At 42.7% G+C, this 16,369-nt stretch overlaps 1 protein-coding gene across 1 annotated transcript; it reads left to right on the forward strand.

The window, feature by feature from the left end:
- Nucleotides 1-2,038: 2,038 nt before the first annotated feature.
- On the forward strand, nucleotides 2,039-9,930 carry LOC143278017 (uncharacterized). Its single transcript, XM_076583029.1, has 6 exons — nucleotides 2,039-2,077; nucleotides 2,684-2,819; nucleotides 5,597-5,837; nucleotides 6,203-6,303; nucleotides 6,886-6,963; nucleotides 9,775-9,930. The coding sequence occupies exons 1-6, from the start codon at nucleotides 2,039-2,041 to the stop codon at nucleotides 9,846-9,848; spliced, it is 669 nt and encodes a 222-aa protein (XP_076439144.1). The 3' UTR covers nucleotides 9,849-9,930.
- Nucleotides 9,931-16,369: the final 6,439 nt, after the last annotated feature.

Here is a 16,369-nt window from a genome sequence, read left to right on the forward strand (position 1 = left end):
AACATAGACTCACTTTGTTTAGACAAGTGAGTCAATAAAATGAAATGAAATAAGATAGTGTGCCAGATTCATTCAAGTCGTTTCCTGATAGAAATGGAACCTGGCACAGGTTGCTCGGAAAAGTGCAGAGGAACCCACAATAGGCTGAGCACTGCTTAGGGCAAAGAAAGAAATGCTTATGGCTTATGACTATAGTAGGAAATGTGTACTGCTCAGGGGTCATACTAAAATGCAAAAAGACGCGAAAAGACGCGAAAAGACACGAAAAGACGCGAAAAGACACGAAAAGACGCGAAAAGACACGAAAAGACGCGAAAAGACGCGAAAAGACACAAAAATACACCGGAAAAGAATGTGAAAAGACATGAAAAGTCCTGGAATATCTATTCTGATGTCTTTTCAGATGTCTTTTCGTGTCTTTTCGTGTCTTTTCGCGTCTTTTCGTGTCATTTCGCGTCTTTTCGAGTTTTAGTGACACATACTAACATGCGAAAAGACGCGAAAAGACACGAAAAGACGCGAAAAGACACCGGAAAAGAATGTGAAAAGACATGAAAAGTCCTGGAATATCTATTCTGATGTCTTTTCAGATGTCTTTTCGCGTCTTTTCGTGTCTTTTCACGTCTTTTAAGTAAGACACGAAAAGACGCGAACAGATACGAAAACACTTTTTTTTTTCATATGTCTTTTCGTGTCTTTTCGCGTCTTTTCGTGTCTTTTCGTGTCTTTTCGCGTCTTTTCGCGTCTTTTCGTGTCTTTTCGTGTCTTTTCGTGTCTTTTCGAGTTTTACTGACACCGCTGCTTCAGATATTTTGTGTGTGTTAGTGCTGCTAAGCGCTGTTTGGTTGTGCCTCGGGTCTTTTTGTGTGTGTGTTTTTTTGCCTCCCTAGTAAACGCTTTATGAAAACCACCTTGTGTGGCTCTACTATTGGCACGAGGAGCGAGTCATCCTCATCCGCGAACCAATCCTACCTCTGTTTCTCTACCATTCATGTGTGTGTGTGTGTGTGTGTGTGTGTGTGTGTGTGTGTGTGTGTGTGTGTGTGTGTGTGTGCGCGCGCGCGCGTGTGTGTGTGTGTGTTCGTTCTTTAGTTTAGCGTCTTTTCACTATTAGTGATATTAGATGATTAAAAAAAAAATAATAATAAAAAGGGGGGGGCCGGCGGGGGTGGGGGTGGGGGTGGGGGCGGTGGGAGGGGTAGGGAGAGGGGAAAGAGAAATAATAATAAAACAGAAAAGGTAGAAAACTACTAAGAAATGCATAACTAACATGAAATTAGCTTTAACAGTAACAATTCAATAATGATGATAATAACTAAAACCAGTAACATGATTATGAAGTACATTAAAGGGATGTAGAAATAGGGCTATGAACTAATGCCTTTGAAAGTTTTACTAAATGAACCTCGTTAGAAATAACTTCACAGAGTGACGCTGTGTGTGTGTGTGTGTGTTGAGAGAGAGAGAGAGAGAGAGAGAGAGAGAGAGAGAGAGAGAGAGAGAGAGAGAGAGAGAGAGAGAGAGCAAGAATAAGAACAAAAACTTTAATCTCCAGGCCTCCGGCCCCTAGAAAGAGGTCAAAAGTACACAATATGGTGATCACGCAGCGACAACAAAATGTAAAATACATACTAACTTAAACCTGTAGAACAAAAGTGCCTCTTGTGCATAGTAAATTAATTCTTACTTTCTTCATTGTTGTCACAAAATTCCTGTCGTATCTTCAGGGCATTAAATGTATAAACGCAGAGTTTACAAATACTGTAAACAGAACCATTCTTCAGCAAGTGAACATACGACTGACCTTCAGAGTCCAGACGTTTTTTTTTGCCGCAGGTTATTGTAAAGGACACAATTGTTCATAAAATGGTTTTCATCTTCGACCACGTTACAACGTTTACATGAGTAATTTGAATTACATTGGAATGTTCTCCTAAAAAAATGAGAGAGAGACAGACAGACAGAGAGACAGACAGAGAGACAGGGAGAGACAGAGAGACAGAGAGAGACAGAGAGCGATACAAAGAGCCAGGGAAGGATGGGACAGGACGAGGCGGGTGAACTGCCGGTCAAGGAAGTCACATAGTACTGTACATAAATCAACTGCGAAAATAAATGTTTTATAATAAACAGGGACGACATTAATCTTTCCACAAGGTTACCCCACCCCCCTGCTCCAACACACACACACACACACACACACACACACACACACACACACACACACACACACACACACACACACACACAGAGTCTCTCTCTCTCACACACACACACACCATTGGAATCACCACATGGTTACCATTTGAACCCCACCCACCCACCAGTCCCATAAACATCCTATTCCATTGCTAAAAAAAAAAATCATAATATATCATAACAGAAATAAGTTAATAAAAAAAAGAGAATATTTCACAGTGTTGCCGTGATATAAGGACACAGCGAATACATAACGAACAATAGATGGCTCCGCACGTGGCAGGCTAATCACGTGTTGTTTACCTGACAGGTGACTAATTGTCACAGGTAACACTTTATCATCTTTTCCACTGCTATATAAGACGCTGTACATTGGCCCGCTTTTGTTCAGACTGAAAGCTTCTGCCCAGTGTGAGTGTTTTTCACATTTCCCTTGCGACACCACCGACATCAGCAGGACAAGCAACGATAGTAGCAACAACAGCCACAGCAGCAACAGCAGCAGCAGCAACAGCAGCAACAGCAGCAGCAGCAGCAACAGCAACAGCAGCAGCCGAAACGTAACATGACGTCTCTATTTTTTCCCAGCCTTCTGGTTGCTGTTGGATTGTTCGGAACATGTGAGTTCTTGGTCTGTTGGTTCTGGGTGGTGTATTGTATTGTGTTGTGTTGTGTTGTATTGTACTGTACTGTACTGTATTGTGTTGTGTTGTGTTGTATTGTGTTGTGTTGCATTGTATAGAATAGAATAGAACATGTCGTTATTACCAAGTGTACCGGGGTCACAAGGAATATTGGGGGAGATAGTACATAACAAGATACGATCATACATCGAAAATCATACACAAACTCAGATACAGTACAAATAAGATACATACAAGTGCATATCAATAAAAACTACTCACACATGCACGCACTGCACACACACACACACACACACACATGCACACACACACATGCACACACACACACGCACACACACACACACACACACGTTTGAACAGAAGCTGCATATTACATGTGGATGGGGCTGGTGTCTAGATATTCAGTTAGATGGTTGTTGGTTGCACAATTCTATTTATTTCACTGGATTTGTTCGAGAGACAGGGCATTGACTGCTTTGGGGAAAAAGCTATTGGCGAAGCGAATGGTTTTCGTCCTTATCTTCTGTACCGTCGACCAGAGGGGAGCATCTCGAAAATCCCAAGAGCTGGATGTGATTCGTCCTGGCTGATTGATTTTGCTTTCTTTAGTAGCCGCTTATAATATATGTCTTCTAGAGAAGGCAGATCAGCCCCGGTAATCTTGGTGGCAGTTTTTACGATTCTGTTAAGGGCTGCTACTTCTGCCTTGGAAATGTTTCCGTACCAAACAGTAATAGCAAAGGTTAGCACACTTTCAATGACTGCTCGGTAGAAATCAACCATGATTTCTTTTTTAATTCCGAACTTTTTGAGGTGCCGAAGAAAGTACAGGTGCTGTTGTGCTTTCTTAACAATTTTTTTTCCATATTTTTCTCCCATTTCAAATCGTTGGAAATGATCAATCCAAGAAATTTAAAGTCGCTGATGATCTCTACTTGCTTGTCTTCAATGAAAAGTGGTAAGGGGTCAGATCTGGTCTTCCTGAAATTTAGAATTAATTCTTTGGTTTTTGATACGTGGAGTTCTAAGTTGTTTTGATCACACCAGCTGACAAGTTCATGTACTTCTTCCCTATATTTTCACTCATCACTGTTCGTAATCAGCCCTTCTAGAGTAGAATCGTCGGCAAACTTGACCATGGTGTTACATTCATTTTGAGTTGCACAGTTATGTGTGAATAGTGAGTACAACAGTGAGGATATTACTGCCTTGTGTTGTATTACGCTGTATTGTATAGTAGTGCTCTTTTTTGTCAAAACATATTTCTCTGTGTAAAGTTTGTTCTGTTCTCCCCAGGGAGAGCGCGTCGCTACACTGAGAGAGCCACCCCCATGTAGGAAATTTTGTTTTTTGACTCACTTGTGTAAACAAAGTGAGTCTATGTTTTAACCCGGTGCTCGGTTGTCTGTGTGTGTGTGTGTGTGTGTGTGTGTGTGTGTGTGTGTGTGTGTCCGTGTGTCTGTGTGTCCGTGGTAAACTTTAACATTGACATTTTCTCTGCAAATACTTTGTCAGTTGACACCAAATTAGGCATAAAAATAGGAAAAATTCCGTTCTTTCCAGTCATCTTGTTTAAAACAATATTGCACCTCTGGGATAGGCACAAAAAGAAAAGAAGCATAATTATATGCAAACTGCATTTACTGTTATATTTATATTTTTTGTATTCTCTAAACTTGGCACTTTGACCTCTTATTCTGACACAACAAGAGGAGTCATTATTATCATTTTTTGTTCAAACAGGAACTTCTTTTGCTAAGCATGGAATTTTTATTTATTTTGCAAACATTTTGGTGCAGATAGTAAAAAAGGGAAATTACTCTGTAATTAATCCTAGGGGACTTAATTTATCACAAGTGAGTCTTGAAGGCCTTGCCTCTCTTGTTTTTTTGTTTTCCAATTGAAATCGAGTTTTCTACAGAATATTTTTGTATACCTTTTACAGAATACTTTTTGTCGCCGTGGGTTCTTCTTGCGCGTGGTTTATCGTCTCATCCGAATGGCTAGCGTCCAGCCCACCACTCAAGGTGTAGTGGAAGGGGAGAAAATACTGGCGGCTGAGCCGTGATTCGAACCAGAGCGCTCAGATTATCTTGCTTCCTAGGCGGACGCGTTACCTCTAGGCCAACACTCGCTAGAGGTGGAGGTGGTTTTGAGTGTTGTGTCGTGGTTTTGAGTGGTGTTGGGTGTGGTGGTGGTTTTGCTTGTGTTGGGGGTGTGTGGTAGTTTTGAGTGGTGTTGGGTGTGGTGGTGGTTTTGAGTGGTGTTGGGTGTTGTGCTGGTTTTGGGTGGTGTTGGGTGCTGTGGTGGTTTTGAGTGGTGTTTTGTGTTGTGCTGGTTTTGAGTGGTGTTGGGTGTGGTGTTGGTTTTGAGTGGTGTTGGGTGTGGTGGTTTTGAGTGGAGTTGTGTGTGGTGGTGGTGGTTTTGAATGAGTCTGTGTGCATATCCGCGTGTGTGTGCGCATATCCGCGTGTGTGTTCATGCGTGTGTCCAAAGGGGGTCACAGGGTCGATTCAATCTTGATTCAAAGAATCTGTTGGAGGAAGGTGGCAAAATGGTCCATACGCTCATCTGCCAGTACAGAGTCCGTGACGGTCTGGGTTCGAATCCCGCTCTCGCCCTTTCTACCATGTTTGACTGGATTATCGAGCAGAGCGTCTAGTCATTCGGATGAGACGATAAACCAAGGTCCTGCGTGCAGCACGCACTAGGCGCACTGTAAAAGAACCCATGGCGTTGACGTTCCTCCACAGGCACGTCTCAGCAGTGGCCTCCTTGGCTGTCTGGAGGAGGAGCCGTGGGAGGAGGAGGAGGAAGGTCTGGGGCACCGGGCCCTGCATACGGCAGGCCCAGGGTCTCTGGCTACTGCTCGCCCCGAGAACGTCAGACGGCCTTCGACAGGTGCATCATGAACTTTGGTGTACAGCACATGGATCACTTCGAATTCCTGGCCAGGAACGCTCCGGTGTGCCGCGTTGAGGTCTTCAGGTGCAGGTGAGTGCTCGCTAAGGTGTTTAGGTGAAGGTGAGTGTGTGTTCGTGTGTGTGTGCGTGTTTGTGTGTGTGTGTGTGTGTTTGTGTGTGTGTGTGTGTGTGTGTGTGCGTGCGTGTGTGCGTGCGTGCGCATGTGTGTATATCTGTGTGCGTGCGTGCATGTGTGCGTGTGTGTGTGTGTGTGAGTGTGCGTGCGTGCGTGCGTGCGCATGTGTGTATGTCTGTGTGAGTGCGTGCGTGCGTGCGTGCGTGCGTGTGTGTGTGTGTGTGTGTGTGTGTGTGTGTGAGTGTGCGTGCGTGCGTGCGTGCGTGCGTGCGTGTGTGTGTGTGTGAGTGCGTGTGATGTTGTTCTGTTTGTTTGGGCAGAGAGGTGGACACCCTGATTCGATGTTTGAACTCGCAACCCACCACCGTCATCTCCAACCAGTGTTGGGTGAACATGAAGGGCGTGCTGACCAAGTTTCTGTGTAAGTTCCCCCCCCCCCCCACTCCCCTTTTCTGCATGACTGGTCTCTCGCTGTCTGTCCCTGTCCCACACTGTCCCTGTCCGACACTGTCCCACACTATCCCTGTCCCACACTCTCCGTGTCTCACACTGTCCCACACTGTCCCTGTCCCACACTGTCCCAGTGCGGTTCCTCAAGGAGGCATCACTGCGTTCTGACAAATCCATACACGCCACACCACATCTGCTAAACAGATGCCTGACCAGCAGCATAACCCAACGCGTTTAGTCAGGCCTTGAGGTCTGAACAAGAACAAGAACAATGGTAATGTCATTTTGTGTATAGCTATATAATGCAGGCAAAATCAAACTTGAAGAAGTTTTCTCGGTATTTGGTTGGCCAATGGTACGAATTGTCACCTGGAACTGTCTGGGATCTGGAACCAATGAATGAATGAAGGAAGGAAGGGAGGAATGAATGAATGAATGAAGGAAGGAAGCAAGGAAGGAATGAATGAATGAATGAAGGAAGGAAGGAAGCAAGGAAGGAAGGAAGGAACGCCTGGCTTACACCATGTTCATACTACTGTGCTTGTTGCCACAGATGATTACAACATTCCTTGTTCCTACAACGACCTGGAGAAACACTGCCGTAATCAGTTCACTCATCTGAAACCTGTTGGTAAGTATGGCCGTCAGTCAGTGTATTTGATTTCTCTTTTCTTTATTTTGCATTTTCTGGAAGTACGTCATGTGTATAGGTCGCAAATGTACAACGATATGCAGGCACACCCCAATGAAAATAGAAAACAAGAAATTAAATCAGCCACGCATTAGTTGATATTACATGCGTACATGATAATAATGTAATATTATAAGAAGAATGGTGATGGTGATGAAGAAGAAGGAGGAGGAGGAGGAGGAGGAGGATGTCATTTTATGTGGAGCTTTTTCATAGGCAGAATGAAGCTTGAGGCGTTTTACAATTTCAATACAAAAAGAGAGGCAAGGCCTTCAAGACTCACTTGTGATACACTTAAAAAAAAAAAATCTAATCGTTAAAATGTGTTCTGTATTTGTTATTATAAAGCTTCGGGTTAAAAAAAAAAGTCCTGAAGGCAGATTTGAACCCTACAACACTGTCGTGACTCCTTAACTGACGTTCAAAAATTTAAACATATTTTTTTGATGGCGATAAATAGATTGCGGTATTCGCAGTGAGAACGCTGTTTAAATCATATTATTCTGGTGTACCTTGGTTCATTTCAAAACAATCTTTAAGGGCAATTAAAACCTATTTTTAAGTCCGCGGTAAAGGAGACGTGGCTATCGCCACAATCACACTGCAACATTTAGCCGTTTTCTCTGGATCTAGATAGATGTACAAGTTTAGTTACACCAGTTGACACGGTCGATTCAATTTCTCTTTTATGTTCATTCTAATTTTATAGTTTTAAAGTTGATATGAAAATTGAGTATTTTGTTAAACTAATAACATGTAGAGCCAAGTACAAGTACTTCTAAACATCGTATGAAGTTAAAAGGACTCAATTTTGAGAAAAGTCAAGACTGGAAATTTTTACGTTTCATCAAGGGTATTAACTCTCATGGTTTATTATTTTTAACTGTGAATTCCGACTGATTTTGTTGATATTTTTATGACAGTTTCGGGCATAATCCAGTAAGTGATGAGGCGTTCACAAATCTTTCTCTGAATAAATATTTAACGGTCTCCTTCTCCAACTTTCCATCACATGTTATCGTGTATTGTCGATTGAATACAGGATTAAACGAGTAGGTCAACAACTTGAAACAAAATGGCGTCCTTCGCGTTCGCGAGGAATATGAGCACGCGCTTTGAATATGTATAAATATGTGTATGCAATTGATTTTTGCCCATGAGCTCAGCCAATAGATCTATAAAGTCTAAAAAGACCACTTTGTCGAATGAACATAGTGAAAGCCCTGTACACTGAGAGTAAAACACACAAGCTTTTTATGTATTGAGTATAATTTCAAAATGTAATGTTTAAGATGAAAAAGATCAGTTTAAAGCAAATTAACCCCCCTACCATTAATTACAGATTAATTTACCTTTTTTACTATCTGCACCAAAGACATGCAAAATAAATATAACTTCCATGCTTAGCAAAAGAAGTTCCTGTTTGAACAAAAAAAAAAAAAAAAAAATAATAAAAAGATAAAAAAATGACTGCTCGTGATGCTGTGTCAGAATATCTGATCAAAGTGCCAAGTTTAGAGAATGAAAAATATAAATATAACAGTAAATTCATTTTGCATATAATTTGGCTTCTATTTTTAATTTTTTGTGCCCATCCCAGAGGTGCAATATTGTTTTTAAAACAAGATGACTGGAAAGAACTGAATTTTTCCTATTTTTATGCCAGATTTGGTGTCAACTGACAAAGTATTTTGTATTTGCAGAGAAAATGGCAATGTTAAAGTTTACCACGGACACACACACACACACACACACACACACACACACACACACACACAGCCGAACAACGGGTTAAAACATAGACTCACTTTATTTACGTAAGTGAGTCAAATATGAATCCATGATAGCAGGGTCCGTGGCAACAGTTTCACTGCCAGTGCTTTACAACCCATTTCCTCGTGTGACCATGACTACATAATGTTAACTGCAAGTTTTAAAGACATGTCAAGACTACTGTTGTTCTTAGATATACCTGTATCTATATCTATCTGTCTATGTGGTGTGTGTGTGTGTGTGTGTGTGTGTGTGTGTGTGTGTGTGTGTGTGTGTGTGTGTGTTCGTTCGTTCGTTCTTTTGCTTAACGTCTATCCACATTTGTGATTTTAGACGAAAATCCATTATCTCCCCCACGCCATCCATATAAATCATCACTACTTTCCCTGTTCCTCTCTCCTCAATTAGCATTAATTAAAAAAAGGAAAAAAAGGAAGAAGAATATAAACGAAATAAAATAAACTAACCAGTGAACCAGTAGAATTACAACAAAAAGCCAATTGGGCTCCAAATCAAACTCTGAACTATTTCAAACATGTTATCATATAAGACATTTCTAATGGAAGCAGATAGAACTGCAGATTTTGTAAATGACACAGGTAAATATGGTTGTAACTGTTCACATGTGTTTGTGTGTGTGTGTGTGTGTGTGTGTGTGTGTGTGTGTGTGTGTAAACCGTTTGTGTGTGCGCGCGCGCGAATACAGTTAGAAGGGAACTATTTGCTTTGTGAAGGTTTGCAAACTCATTAACACTATACAATTCATAATGATTCAATGTCAGTTTAGTTTTGCTAACCTCAGCAAAAAAAAAAAAAAAAAAAAAAAAAAAAAAGCAGCAAAACAGCTCTTCTTTTTTTTTTTCTATTTTTTTTTTTAACTAATCACACACACACACACACACACACACACACACACACACCCCCACACACACACACGCTCTCAAAAACGTTCAGCACGTGAACACCGGTGCATTGCAGAACATCGAAGGATCTTCAACTCCATGAACGGGGGCGGCACGTTCAGAGGTCCGGCCGGAGCCTATGGGGCCTGAGCTGCCATGATGAACACACGTTTCCTGGCCCTGGCCCTGGCCCTGGCCCCCTTTGTCGTTTGATGTCGTTCTGGTTGTTGTTGAGGAAGTGGTCACAGGGGATGTCCTTTGATCACAGGGGATGTCCTTTGATGTTGTTGAGGAATGGGGTCATATGGGATGTCCTTTGATGTCGTTGATGTTGTTGAGGAACTGGGTCACAGGGGATGCCCTTTGATGTTGTTGAGGAATGGGGGTCATATGGGATGTCCTTTGATGTCGTTGATGTTGTTGAGGAACTGGGTCACAGGGGATGCCCTTTGATGTTGTTGAGGAATGGGGGTCATATGGGATGTCCTTTGATGTCGTTGATGTTGTTGAGGAAATGGGTCACAGGGGATGCCCTTTGATGTTGTTGAGGAATGGGGTCATATGGGATGTCCTTTGATGTCGTTGATGTTGTTGAGGAACTGGGTCACAGGGGATGCCCTTTGATGTTGTTGAGGAATGGGGTCATATGGGATGTCCTTTGATGTCGTTGATGTTGTTGAGGAACTGGGTCACAGGGGATGTCCTTTGTTGTTGTTGTTCTTGAGGAATAAGGTCACGTGGGATGTCCTTTGATGTTGTTGAGGAATTGGGTCACAGGGGATGTCCTTTGGTGTTGATTTTGTTGATGATTTGGGTCACCTGGGATGTCCTTTGATGTTGTTGAGGAATGGGGTCATATGGGATGTCCTTTGATGTCGTTGATGTTGTTGAGGAACTGGGTCACAGGGGATGCCCTTTGATGTTGTTGAGGAATGGGGTCATATGGGATGTCCTTTGATGTCGTTGATGTTGTTGAGGAACTGGGTCACAGGGGATGCCCTTTGATGTTGTTGAGGAATGGGGTCATATGGGATGTCCTTTGATGTCGTTGATGTTGTTGAGGAACTGGGTCACAGGGGATGTCCTTTGTTGTTGTTGTTCTTGAGGAATAAGGTCACGTGGGATGTCCTTTGATGTTGTTGAGGAATTGGGTCACAGGGGATGTCCTTTGGTGTTGATTTTGTTGATGATTTGGGTCACCTGGGATGTCCTTTGATGTTGAGGAATTGGGTCACGTGGGATGTCCTTTGATGTTGATGTTGTTGAGGAACTGGGTCACAGGGGATGCCCTTTGATGTTGTTGAGGAATGGGGGTCATATGGGATGTCCTTTGATGTCGTTGATGTTGTTGAGGAACTGGGTCACAGGGGATGTCCTTTGTTGTTGTTGTTCTTGAGGAATGAGGTCACGTGGGATGTCCTTTGATGTTGTTGAGGAATTGGGTCACAGGGGATGTCCTTTGATGTTGATTTTGTTGATGATTTGGGTCACGTGGGATGTCCTTTGATGTTGTTGAGGAAAGGGGTCACAGGGAATGTCATTTGTTGTTGTTGTCGTCGAGGAATGAGGTCACGTGGGATGTCCTTTGATGTTGTTGAGGAATTGGGTCACAGGGGATGTCCTTTGTTGTTGATTTTGTCGATGAATTGGGTCACAGGGGGACGAACGATAATGATACTCTCCAAACGAAGCCGTGTGTACGGTACGACGTTCACAGAATTGTGGCTGGACCAGACCTTGTGAGAGCAACGCAGGACATTGACAATAAAGGAGAGCCCTCGTTTTCATGTTTATTGTGTTACCTTTTTTTCTTTTTTTTTTTTTTTAGTGAAAGATGCAAAAAAAAAAGTGTGTGTGTGTGTGTGTGTGTGTGTGTGTGTGTGTGTGTGTGTGTGTCTGTGTGTGTCTGTGTGCGTGCGTGCGTGCTTGCGTTTGTTTGTGATCTCCCAGGTCAGCATAATATGTACAGATCTGCCAGTGCCTGAACCCCCTTCGTGTGTATAAGAACAAGAACAAGTGTTTCAATTGCGTATAGGCCTGTGACCCGTTGCAAACATAATATACATAAAGAAACCTACACAAGGCACACAAATAAGTAGATAACAGACAGATAAACAAATACATGAATAAATGAATAAATAAATCTTTCGTCCTATCTGTATCAGTTAAAGATCATCTTTGTGAGAAGACACTTGAATAAGGCAATGACAAAACATAGTTAATCATTTTCGTACCTTAACTAGTTGTTGGTAGTGATTCATGATTCATTATGTCTCTGCGCTTAAAAGCCAGAAAAAGAAACTTTGAAAGATTTAGTTTACTATCGAGTCCACCATTCAAAATACTTGCACATTGCTGATCTCCTGTCAGGTATGAGTTGGAACTATTTATACAATATTTCAACCTAAGGTCACTGTAGTTTGGGCATTCAAACAGTACATGGAATTCATCTTCACAGTCAGCAGAACAAAGAGGGCAACCCATTTGACCAACAGGGGAAAAGCGGTGGATGTGGCTATTTATAGCCGAAACACTCATTCTGAAACGTGTAAATATTGTTTAGAAATATCTGTTATTAATGTGATCAAACTATTTTTCACATTCAATGGCGCTTTTAAACGAATGATAAAATTCAAAACACCTGCTTTCTGACACATGCGCATACCAACGCTGACAAAAGCAATTCTGTAAGCGCTCTTTAAATATGCGTATGAAGAGTTTTTCATCCCCAACTGCCCCAAACAACCAAACATAACCGAAACCATTTGTACAGAGAAGGTTCTTTACGTAAGTAACCCAGTTTTGTGCATTATTATTTCTGTTTTGTATGTCGTAAAGCATATCGTAGACTTTTCTAGAATATCTAGACAATGGCTGTTTATGTCGCCGAAACCATCTTGCAGCAGAGTTTATAAACAATGGGTATCTTCCAAGTTCGCCGTATACCATATCATTAGGAGTGAAAGGTGGGACGTTTAGTAGTAATTTGCAAGCTTGCAAATTGATCCTTTCTATGGATTCTCGTGGTTTGAAAGCCCATAGCTCCGAGCCATACAAAAGCGAGGGAACGACCTGAGCATCAAAGAGCTTGGAAAACAGTTTAGGAGAATAGTGTCCAAGTTTCCTTAAAGTTTTCAAAATTACGAAGGTAGCTTTCTTAGCACGAATAACATATTCAAATCCAGTAGCAACTTCAAAACTAAGTTTAGTTGAAAATAGGACACCTAAATATTTGTAAGAGTTAACTATTTCTAAGCAATCTTGACCGTAAAACCAATGTTCTTTCTTTCCTAAGTATCCACCTTTACGAAAAACTATAACTTTACTTTTATTTAGGTTCACTTTCAAGCGTAATCTTTGTGCACACTCATGTAGAACATTCAGCTGATTTTGTAAACCTGAAATCGTGGAAGGCATAAGAGCAATATCATCAGCAAATAGTAAAATAAAGATTTCAATATCATTTGGTTGGAACTGTATTCCATGCTTACCCCGCATAAACATTTCATGTGCAAGCTCATTAATAAAGAGCGAGAATAGAGTAGGGCTTAATGAGCACCCTTGTTTCAGACCTTGCATACATTTAAAATATTTGGTGCATGAATTACCACATCAAACACAAGATTGTATCGTACTATACATACTCCTCAAAATATTGAACATTCTACCTTTAACACCATTTCTAAGCAGTATACCGAACAATAGGCTATGTTGTACTCTGTCGAAGGCTTTACTGGAATCTATAAATGCTACATAGAATTTCTTATTTCTTGACAGATGCTTCTCGATGCAGGCATGCAGAGTGAAAATGTGGTCGTGTGTGTACGCAAGCAGAAGATCAAATACGCACGTTAAAAATCATGTAATTCATGTCAGCGTTCGGTGGGTTATGGAAACAAGAACATACCCAGCATGCACACCCCCGAAAGCGGAGTATAGCTGCCTACATAGCGGGTTAAAAACGGTCATACACGTAAAAGCCCACTCGCGAAAATACGAGTGAACGTGGGAGTTGTAGCCCACTTTTTTCTTCTACCTGCTGACCAAGAGGACAAACAGACAATGCAGACTTCATCCTTCTCGGTCTTTGATAACGGTGATGACCTGTGGTTCAGCTACGTCTTTGTCGTAATCTTCACTGCCCTCTGACTGTGTCATTGTAATCATCAGCTCCAGCAATTTATAATGGTAACGATTAAAACCCCTTGACTGCCATAAACGTATTACGTACGTGCATAGTGACGTCACTGATGACGTCATCAGGAAAAGAGAAATAGCTCTGGAAGGCTGAAAATCCACACAGTTCGTCTAGAGTGGTATATCTCCAGACCATTTTCTCAGTTTTAGGCTTATTGTTTTGGATAATGTTTTATGACCTGAAACACCACTTTCTGCTGTTTTCCCCCTGGCACCGAAGGGGTTTTAAGAATAAGAATAATAATACCAACCGCCTTAGAAAAAATGAAAGAAAAACAACAACATAATAATCATCGTGTGGAGTGATGGCCTAGAGGTAACGCGTCCGCCTAGGAAGTGAGAGAATCTGAGCGCGCTGGTTCGAATCATGGCTCAGCCGCCGATATTTTCTCCCCCTCCACTAGACCTTGAGTGGTGGTCTGGACGCTAGTTATTCGGATGAGACGATAAACCGAGGTCCCGTGTCCAGCATGCACTTAGCGCACGTAAAAGAACACACGATAATAAAATGGTTGTCCTTGGCAAGACGGGCGCAATAGCCGGATGGTTAAAGCATTGGACTTTCAATCTGAGGGTCCCGGGTTCGAATCTCGGTGACGGCGCCTGGTGGGTAAAGGGTGGAGATTTTTCCGATCTCCCAGGTCAACATATGTGCAGACCTGCTAGTGCCTGAACCCCCTTCGTGTGTATACGCAAGCAAAAGATCAAATACGCACGTTAAAGATCCTGTAATCCATGTCAGCTTTCGGTGGGTTATGGAAACAAGAACATACCCAGCATGCACACCCCCGAAACGGAGTATGGCTGCCTACATGGCGGGGTAAAAACGGTCATACACGTAAAAGCCCACTCGTGTATATACGAGTGAACGTGGGAGTTGCAGCCCACGAACAAAGAAGAAGAAGAAGTCCCTGGCAAAATTCTGTAGAAAAATCCATTTCAATAGGAAAAACAAATAAAACTGCACGCAGGAAAAAATACAAAATAATGGGCGGCGCTCTCAGTGTAGTGACGCGCTCTCCCTGGGGAGAGCAGCCCGTATTTCATATTGAGAAATCTGTTGTGATGTAAAGAAATACAAATACAAATGCATAATAATAATGATAATGATAATAATAATAATAATAATAATAATAATACCAGCCGCCGTGGCGAAGAGGATTGCATCGCGGACTGACGGCTGTAAGGACGCGGGTTCGAATCCCAGCTGAGGTGGGTTTTTCGGCCGGCGGCCGGTTCCTACCAAGAGTTGAGCTGAAATGTGGGTTGAAATGCGGAGACTGGGACCACACAGTCGAGTGTCATCCACTTCAAGGATGCGTCTTTGGGCGTGTAGCTCTAATTACCTGACCAACACTGCGAGTGTCTGTATCTCTCGGGCCTGGTTGACGCCGGGATATCATTATGACAAAAAGCGTAGAGTACAGCCTTGTCACGTAGTCCTAAACAAAAATGGACCGCCATAGGAGCATCGTCATCGTCCTCCTCCTTCTTCATCATCAATATAAACAGAAAAACAGTCTCAAAGTGTCTGGCCTTTCATGCCCTGTTGTCATGGTGACCCCAGTTTCGATACCCCTCCACTTCCGTGCTTACGGTGAGTCCTTTCAATGTCTTTAAGTGTCGGCAGATTAATGGTGGGGGGCGGGTGGGGGTGGGGGGGTGGGGTGGGGGCTGTTGTTGGAGAGACGTGACGGCGGTCTACACTTTGGGACGGACACTCATTCATTCCGTTATTGTCGGCAGTAGTGCTGTCCTAAGTACGCTAAATCAGAAAAGGCACCACTGAACTCCACCGAAGTGACTCAGCAGCAGGGCAGGGTCTCCTCTGGTGTGTGGCCTCCTGGCGACCCAATATCGATGGTTTTCCCTGCGAACTGCCGACGCTGGGACTGTGTGTTCTTCAATGATTTTGTCCTTTATGTAAAGAGAGGAAGGAATTAGATGCACGAGTCTGACGCTTCTGTCTGGTTGTAATAAACATGTATTTTGTTTTTTGTGTTGGTTTTTTTTCCTGTGGATGCAAAAGCATATGGTTCAGTCACAGGTAACACTTTCCACTGCTATAATAAGCCGCTGTGCCTTGGTCTTCTTCTGTTTGGACTGTTGGCTTCTGCTGTGTGTGTGTGTGTGTGTGTGTGTGTGTGTGTGTGTGTGTGTGTGCGTGCGTGTGTATGTGTGTATGTTTGTGCGTGTGTGTGTGTGTGTGTGTGTGTGTGTGCGCGCGTGCGTGCGTGTGTGTTGAGAGAGTGAGAGAGACAGAGAGAGAGAGAGAGCGAGAGAGAGAACAAGAACAAGAACAAAAACTTCAATCTCCAGGCCTCCGGCCTCTAGAAAGAGGTCAAAAGTACACAATATGGTGCTCACGCAGCGACAACAAAATGTAAAATACATAACTAACTTAAACCTCTGTGTGTGTGTGCGTGTGTGTGTGTGTGTGTGAGAGAGAGAGAGAGAGAGAGAGAGAGAGAGAG

Source organism: Babylonia areolata, chromosome 35 (assembly GCF_041734735.1).
Source record: "Babylonia areolata isolate BAREFJ2019XMU chromosome 35, ASM4173473v1, whole genome shotgun sequence".
In the NCBI taxonomy this organism is placed as follows: domain Eukaryota; kingdom Metazoa; phylum Mollusca; class Gastropoda; order Neogastropoda; family Buccinidae; genus Babylonia; species Babylonia areolata.

Excerpts from the sequence above, each read along its gene's own strand:
- LOC143278017 (XM_076583029.1), top strand. The coding sequence starts at position 2,039 with ATGGGACAGGACGAGGCGGGTGAACTGCCGGTCAAGGAA. Across the intron at positions 2,078-2,683 it reads GTGAACTGCCGGTCAAGGAA|CCACAGCAGCAACAGCAGCA; the intron begins GTCACATAGTAC and ends TAGCAACAACAG. Across the intron at positions 6,964-9,774 it reads CACTCATCTGAAACCTGTTG|AACATCGAAGGATCTTCAAC; the intron begins GTAAGTATGGCC and ends GGTGCATTGCAG.